This window comes from Cajanus cajan, chromosome 3 (genome assembly GCF_000230855.2).
Source record: "Cajanus cajan strain Asha chromosome 3, NIPB_CcT2T_4, whole genome shotgun sequence".
Classification (NCBI taxonomy): domain Eukaryota; kingdom Viridiplantae; phylum Streptophyta; class Magnoliopsida; order Fabales; family Fabaceae; genus Cajanus; species Cajanus cajan.
Genome location: NC_138519.1, coordinates 51,992,268 through 52,000,749, shown reverse-complemented (window position 1 = coordinate 52,000,749; position 8,482 = coordinate 51,992,268). Strand labels below are relative to the sequence as shown.

The window sequence follows — 8,482 nt, the reverse complement described above, 5'->3', positions numbered from 1 at the left end:
ACTTTTGCTAAATAATTTGCTTCAAATGTCAAAAATAATAAAGAAGCTACTTGAGAAAGGTTTAATATGACATACATCGAAGCCTACATGAGGCATATCCAATCATGCGGCCAATCTGATTCTAAGCCATTTGGTTTCTTCATGGTCCTGTTTTAAGCTTCCATTCCCTTTTTGGTATCCAACATAAATCCTATTGGCAATACCATGCCAACAAAAGCAAAGAAACTCAAACTGAATCTCCAAAAATGTTTCTATGAAGGGTCACACATGAGTGTGAGAAATGGTAGCGGAGACAACAGGTATATGTTGATTTACTTGTCAATGGAAGAACTGAATTCATTAAATATGGGATGCTACATTCACACCACAATGAATAACAAAGAAGATAATAAACAGATTTACTTTACACAAAAAATCTATATTAGCATTTACCACCAACCAGTATAGACTAAGCAAACAACCGCCAAAAAGAGGTGTTTGGAAGCAAGCCACGAACACATGAGTGAGGGTCAGATCAAGGTGCATATTCATGTTCAAGGGTAGGCTGTGTTCGAGTCACCGTGGCAGCCGGTGCTTTGGTATCAGCAACAGTGGCCATATGAAGTGCTTCTCCGGCCTCAGAAGCCCTCTCCATCCGTTGTATTTTCTTGTTTTGCTTATACTTAAGCAGACACAAAACCAGCAAGCACAGCAGCACCAACAACACAAGTCCACCCAAGAGTGACCCCACAATAACCCCAACCTTGTTGCTACTCTTTCCACCACTCGGTGGTGAAGGAACAAGAGCAGACTCAACCACAATGGAGAAATGGCCCTGTGTGGAGGTGGAGCACGTGTTGCCACCTGTTACATTGCTGAAATTGGATGAACCCTGCAAATCAAAGCAAACACATCTTGCAACGGCACCCAGAGGAGGGTCTTTGACATCACTGAACTTGACCCTTATGGGGTCAGCAGAGGCATTAACGCTGAGCGTTGGTAAATTGGTAGCTGACAAATTGGAGCCATTGTAGGCCAAGAGTCCCAAAACAGGAGCCAAGTAAGTGTAATTGGGCAAAGGGTAGTACTTATTGGACAAATTCCCCAAATTTTGGTACACCAAAACCAGCCTCTTCACATAGGGCTTCTCAATCACCCCTTTGGGAATCTCAAACTCGTTGTAACTGCGAACCCCTCTTTTCCTCAAACTGCCACTCCTTAATCTCAATGCACCAATCTTAACCCCAGTGAAATTGGAAGGAAGCTGAGATGTTGCATTGTAAATGGTACCTGTTTTGGGCCTCACCAAAGCCCTGTACGCATATTCTTGCAGAATTGCGTCAAGGGACTTGGCTTCGCTTGTAGACCCAGCCCTGACATGAGGAAGAAGCAGAAACAGCAGCAGAAGAAGCCTCATGGAGAATAATAATAATAAAGTTGGTGTTGACACGTTTTGGGTTTTATTGAGAAGAACAACGGGCAGGGTACAAACTACAAAGAACAATATTCTAAAGCAACTTTGAAGGTTTGTTTGAACTGAACCGTTGGGAAACTGGGGAATCTTGTGGGCATTTTCATTTCTCAAAAAGGAGACAACATGGGAGGTGGCTAAATACCTGAAAGCCCTTAATGATGTGTGTTATTTGGTGGGGTGGGCAAAGATGAGTCTTCATCAGAGTCCTCCATTGCATTTTTGTTCATTTGATTGAAATTGTGCTGAGGAAGAAAGAGATAAGTTATTGTGTGGAAGAGTGGTTGAGGTCCACTGGAGACTCACCACAGCTGGGACACCAGAACAAAAGCAGAAAGCAGCGTGACTCTGTGTCTGTGTTTGGCTTTGTGGCCCCTGGGTCTGGGATGAGATTGGGAAACAAAGAAAAACAACAACGTTTCCATTGTAAAATACTAAAACCCAACCCCCTTCTCCTTCTTCAATATCATCATTCTTCTCTCCTAAGCTTTTTACATTATTCAATATTAAATTATTTTTAACTTTGTTTTATAAAATATTGTCTAACTTTACATATGTTAATGTATACTTTTTATACTTATTAAATAACATAAATGATTTTTCTAAAAAAAATAAAGTCTACGTCTTGTCTCGTAAACTCGATTGAAGGGCTCCATTATTAAATAAGCTTACGTAGAGATGACAAAATGACAAGTTAGTTCCACCTTGAATTCTGTTCATCAAAATAAATACTCCACGTTTTATTTAGTAAATAAATACTCAAAGTCCAGTTTGAAGTTGCATTTTACGTCTAGACAGTTTTTTTAAATGAAATTTTTATATTAAAATAAAATATGACTCTTTGTATTGTAACAATGAAAAAAGTCAACCATTAATCTCTTTTAAAAAAATTTAATGATATTATAAATTATTTATTCAATTTTAAATTTTGTATAAATTTACATAAGAAGATATAAAAATATAATAAAAAATTAAAAAAAAAATCAAATTTAATCTCAAATCTTAATTAATAAAAACGAAAGAAACTAATCACTACCCATAACTTATATGTTTAAATAAATGATTCGACATTAACTTAACTAGTATTTGGCACATAGGAATGTAAGGGATTAATTTTTTATTTTATGTAATAAAAAAATTATCAAAATAAATATTATATATTATTATTATTATTAAAAAATTTAATAAATAAATATTTTTTACCATATAAATTATATCTTAATTTATCATAAATAATATATATTATAATATAAACTATTTTTAACTAATAGTAAATTTTTTAAATGTTAAAATTTAATTTAAAAATAAAACTGAAAATTATAATTAAAAAATTAAAAATTTAATAAAATTAATTAAACTATTGTTTTCAAATAAAAATAATTAAAATATTGTTTTCAAATAAAAATAATTAAAAACCCTTGAAAAATAATCTTTATATTATAGTAAATGATAAGAAATTATGAAAGAATTTTTAAACACTACGTTTAACAAAAAAAATTAAAACGATTCTATTAAATAAAAATAGCTAAAATAAAATAACGGCGTGTGTAATATATAGGAATAGATTAAAGAAAAAGGTCCCCCATATTAAGTTGGATTAAAAGAAGTCTCCAATGTATTCGGACCTAGAACTTAATGTCCTTATATTTCCATATGTTTACGCCGACTTTGTTACATATTAAGAAAATAATATTGATTCTATAAAAAGAAAATTGATATAAAATAATGAGTTAAATATGATTTTATTTCTTATTATAACATTGTAAGTTGTGATAGTATTATAATTATTCTTAATATGTTTTGTTATTAAGTTGAGTTGTTAATGAGTGTTGTTAGGCCTTAGGGTCTTAAGATCTCTTAGAAGACTTTGTTATAGTAAGGAGGGGTCTCTGGGTAGAGATCTGATCTGATCCTGAAAAGAAGAATATATAAGGTTTCTCTTTTGAACAGAGTCTCATAAAAGTTTTTCTCTCTAAAGTCTAGTGAGAGGATTCTAGATAGATAAGCTCTGGTCCATGGATTCCTTTCTCGTAAATCTACTCTTCTTCTAGAATTTTTCTCTTCCTTAGCTAGTTTTAAATTGCTTGTTGTGATTCAGGTAGGGGAAACCTTGAATCAAGTGGTTAATCTCGTGCATGGTTTCATTTCTTTCTTTCCCTCAATTTTGAGCTACTTGATGAACGGGAAGCTAGATTCTTACTTCTAATGAATTTATGGAGTTGTTAAATGATTGTGTTGGTTGTATGTTGTATGAATTCCTTGCAATTTGTGGCTATTTGTGGATCAAATCAAAGTGGGTTGTATGAATTCCTTGCTATTCTTGATGAAGAATGTGGTGATTTTGAGTTCATTTGTGATTGCAAGTTGATTCTAAGTGCATATATGTGTTGGTTGTAACATATGAAATTGTTATTTGATGTTGCATGTGTTGAATATTTGTTGGATTTCATATGTTGAGCCAAAAATTAGGTTTTACATACATATGCAGCATTTTGATATTGCACCAAGCGAGCCTTTTTGACACTGGCGTTGTTCTAACTTGATGTTCTCTGTCTCGATCATGCTAAGTGTAGGGTCGGTGGTGTATGGCATGAGGAAAGAGACTCATCTCGGGTTGGCACGATGTCGGTCGTGGTTCGAATGGCACTAGGCATTAGAACTTTAGGAGGTTTCTAACTTGGTGACGTCGGGTCCAAAGTTGAGTGGTGCCCATAATGGCCAAGCTAAATCTCTCTGTTTGGATGACGTCAGGCATCGGTATGGTGACACCGGGCATGAGTCAAACAAAAACTCTCTACCTGAGTTGGGATTTGGCGTGATACTTTATTACACTAGACACAAGGTCTCAAGGTTCTTTACCTTAGCCACATTGAGTGCAAGTTGTGTTGCATTGAGCATGGGCAAGGTAGAGAAATCACTGCCTGGATGGCGTTGAGCATTCAGTGTGTATTGTCAGGCACTGGTTGCTAAAGAAAAACATGATGATGTATTTGATTAAGTGTTGAATACTTGAAGATTTAGTTCTTAAATGAATAAATGATAAATGAGTTGCAAGGATGATGTTGTATCTGTTATTTGTGTAGTTGTGTTGAATATGTAACAAGTTGTTATGTTGTTGAGATGTATGATGACTAAGAAGTTGAATCTGAGTAGTGATGATCGAGTTATGAGATGTAGAGTTGTATGTTGATTTCATTATTATGCAAAAAAGTTGTTGTATTGTTGAGATGTGATGACCATTTAGGACTAGAGGAGAGATTTTTTAAAATTTCATATCTCATTTTGTGGATATAGTGTTGTGATACTCCGAGAGCCCAGTTTGTTGACCCTTAAAGTAAATAGTTGTGTTGAGTCTACTTTAGAACTTAATTAGTATAGTGTGTGGGCAAGGTCAAGACACACATGTATAAAACGACCAAAGTATAAGGGCTAGGTCGAGTTATACTGATTACAGGTGATAAACCGAGTAAAATACAAAGTCAAAAACTTAGTTCCTAATCAAGTATCGAAAATGCGTAGTATTTGGAAGGTACACTACAAGAAAAATGTAAATTTTTGACGGACATAATCTGTCGGTAAAAAGGAATATTTGTCAAAAATAAAGAATTTTCGACTGATGCAAATCCTTCGAAAAAGGGGGTGTCGAAAAAAACAATTCGTTGGAAATAATTTAATTTGTCAAAAAAATTTGATGAAAATATCAGTCAATAATTATCCATCGGTAATTTTCAATGGATATATCTGTCGGAAATTGTTTGAAAATCTTTATGTGATTTCTATGGATAAATTCGTTGAAAAATTACTGTTTAATTTTAATAAATTTATTAATGTAAAATGTAACATAGTAGGTTATTTCAGAAGGCCCAAAAGTCCAATATGGGTGATTTAGTAGCCCAGAACGAGTCGTTCCCAATCTGGAACGGGCTGCTCCAAACTACTAAATTGACCTGTAAATCGTATTTGAGAACGAGCCGTTCTAGATGGGGTACGGGCCATTCTAGAGGGAGTACGTGGCATTCTAGAGGGAGTACGGGCCGTTCTGGATGGAGAACGGGACGTTCTGGATGAATCCCAGAACGGGTCGTTCTAGTTTCAGAACGGGCCGTTCTGCATGTGATTTTTGTACGTGATGAAGGGGTGTAGAACGTGCTGTTTCAGATTCAGAACAGGCCGTTCTGGCCATTCCTGAACTTCTATAAATAGAGGTTGTGTGATTGAGGAGAAAGTGAAGTTTTTAGAGAGAAGTTTTAGAGAGAAGGACTCTGGGTCTATGAGCTCCTTTCTCTCCCAAATTTCTCTATATGATTCCTTTTCTCCTCTAGATCACTAATGCCTTCTGTCTTTTCTTGAAATTTCGATTAGGAAGCTTGCTTTGGGAGGATTGAAGTTCCCGATTGAGTTTCGGAAGGGAATTCTACTTCTTCTTAGTTATTGGCTATTTTGAGCCAATCTTCAGGTGAGGGAAGCTAGAATATTTGTTGTTTAAGTTGAATGTGAGTTGAGAAACTCAATTGATGCATGAAAGTTGAGGATCCATGGCTGGCTTGGAGAATTCGCTCATTTTTTAGGTTTTGAGAAAAAGGAGGATTTTGATGATTTTGATGCATAGGTTGGATGAATGTGAGATTTAAGTTTATTTTGAGTTATATGGAACCTATGCATTGTGTTTTGTGTTTGCATGTGGTTGGATTTGTTGGTTTGGATGAGATTTTTGAAACTCTCTGACTAGGATTAGGCTAGGCGCAGGTTGAGCGCACCGAGCGTGGAAGAGCTTAGAGCTCTTGGGTTGGTGTTAGGCCAGGCATGAGCTGATTGCGCTGAGCGTGAATATGTTTATAAATAATTGATTTAAATTGATGCTTAAGCATGGTTAAAGTTAAAGTTTTAGATCATGTATGTATGATATATGATGTATGGTGCGGTGTGATTCATATGTATGCTTTATGATGATACGTATGAATGTTTGAATATGATATGACATATGTATATGTTCATATGAGTATGTTTATTGATCATGATGGTGGGTAGACCATGTATGATGTATGATGCATTATTGCATGTGATGTCTTATGACATGTGTATGATTGTTGATCATGATGGTGGGTAGACCATGTATGATGTATGATGCATAATTGCATGTGATTCCTTATGACATGAGTCTAGCCTAGAACTTGAGGAGAGAAAAAATATTTTCGAACTAGAAGAGCTCACATAGAGTCTCTTGAGAGTGGTGCTTGGATAGGCCACTGATATATGAGAGTGGTGCTCAGGTATGCCACTGGATTTAGGAGTGGTGCTTAGGTAGGCCACTAGGTTGGGTGAGTCTCCTTTAAGTCCTTAACTAGTTTTGGAGCGGGGTATGAGGTCGAGGGTTATTCCCTTAACCAAGTACTCAGGAAGGTGCGTGGATCCTTGTGGATAGTTGGTGGGTGAACTCCACAATTGACTTGGTTATGCATGCCAAGGTCGTGGTAAGCGCGTACCTAGCTATGCTATACCTGACAGTGGATCTGGACTTCCAATTGTGTAAGTGACATTGTAACGACCCGCCATGGTCTCTACACTTAGTGGAATCGCACTACAACTAGTTAACTAAGAGAATATTAAACTGGATAACACATACATACAGGCATAAATATAAAGATCAAAATAATTAAGTTTCTGTATACAAGATAAAGCACCATATATGTACAGTCATCCCAAAATATTCCTTAGTGCCGGTCAAGCACAGACAAAAATTGTTACCCATAATGGTAACTCAAAACACGAGGCTCAGCTCCTCGTCTCACAGCGGTCCCCTCTACTCCAAGCTATCCCTGACCTGCTCCCATATCAAGTATGATCATCGCAGTCCCACCACATGGAAACAGAAGGGTAAGCTAGAATTCACAAATCAAACATACAACTATAGAACAATAAACTATACTACACAATCGTCTAACTGTCAATCATATTCAGAGTCACACCATACACTTTATCCAATACTACTCATGCATAAAATACAATCCACCAATCATGAAGTCAAACACCACACTTCATCATATTAATAATCATGCAATAAATGCATCTCATGACAGATATCAATGCATATCAATCATCTAATGCATCGTCACGCATACACCTAGGAGATCTCCATAACAATAGAGTTGTATAAGTGACATTCCATCCTACCGAAACCACCCCACCGTTTTCATGCCCAATGCGCCCACTCGGTCACAGCTAAATAAGATATAATCCTCACTCGGGTTTACTCGGATGATGTCACTTACACAATTGGAAGTCCAGATCCACCATCAGGTATAGCACAGCAGGGTATGGGCTTACCACGATGTTGGCATGCATTAACCAAGGCAATAGTGGAGTTCGCCCACCGACTATCCGCAAGGATCCACGCACCTTCCCGAGTACTTGGTTAAGGGAATAACCCTTGACCTCATACTCCGCTCCATCACTAGCTAAGGACTTAGAGAACACTCACCCAACCCAGTGGCCTAACTTAGCACCACTCTCCCAAATCTAGTGGCCTATCTGACACCACTCTCATATATCAGTGGCCTATCCAAGCACCACTCTTAAGAGACTATGTGAGCTCTTCCAGTTCGAAAATATTTTTCCTCTCCTCAAGTCCTAGGCTAGACTCATGCCATAGGCATCACATGCAATCATGCATCATACATCATAATGGTCTGCCCACCATCATTGTAGACACCCAATTTCGTCTGGGGGGCATACAAACAACAAGATAGGACATCAGAGGGCCCAAAAGCCCAAATCAGCTATTTTTAGTGGCCCTGAAAGGGCCGTTCCAAAATCGGAACGGGCCGTTCTCGAATTGGAACGGGGCGTTCCGAGGCTTCTAAAAAGCCTAAAAATGGTAGGTTGGAACGGGCCGTTCTAGACCAGAACGGGCCGTTCCGAGGCTTCTAAAAGGCCTAAAAATGGTAGGTTGGAACAGGCCATTCTAGACCAGAACGGGCCGTTCCAAACCAATCAAAGGGGCTTAATTTTGTACCCCGGAATGGGCCGTTCTGA

At 37.2% G+C, this 8,482-nt stretch overlaps 1 protein-coding gene across 1 annotated transcript; it reads right to left on the bottom strand.

The window, feature by feature from the left end:
* Positions 1-310: 310 nt before the first annotated feature.
* Positions 311-1,912, bottom strand: LOC109794023 (uncharacterized). Its single transcript, XM_020353493.3, has one exon. The coding sequence runs from the start codon at positions 1,394-1,396 to the stop codon at positions 515-517; it is 882 nt and encodes a 293-aa protein (XP_020209082.1). The 5' UTR covers positions 1,397-1,912; the 3' UTR covers positions 311-514.
* Between the last annotated feature and the right edge of the window lie 6,570 nt (positions 1,913-8,482).

Bases quoted from the DNA above. Each gene is read 5' to 3' on its own strand.
- LOC109794023 (XM_020353493.3), bottom strand. From the start codon at position 1,396: ATGAGGCTTCTTCTGCTGCTGTTTCTGCTTCTTCCTCATGTCAGGGCT.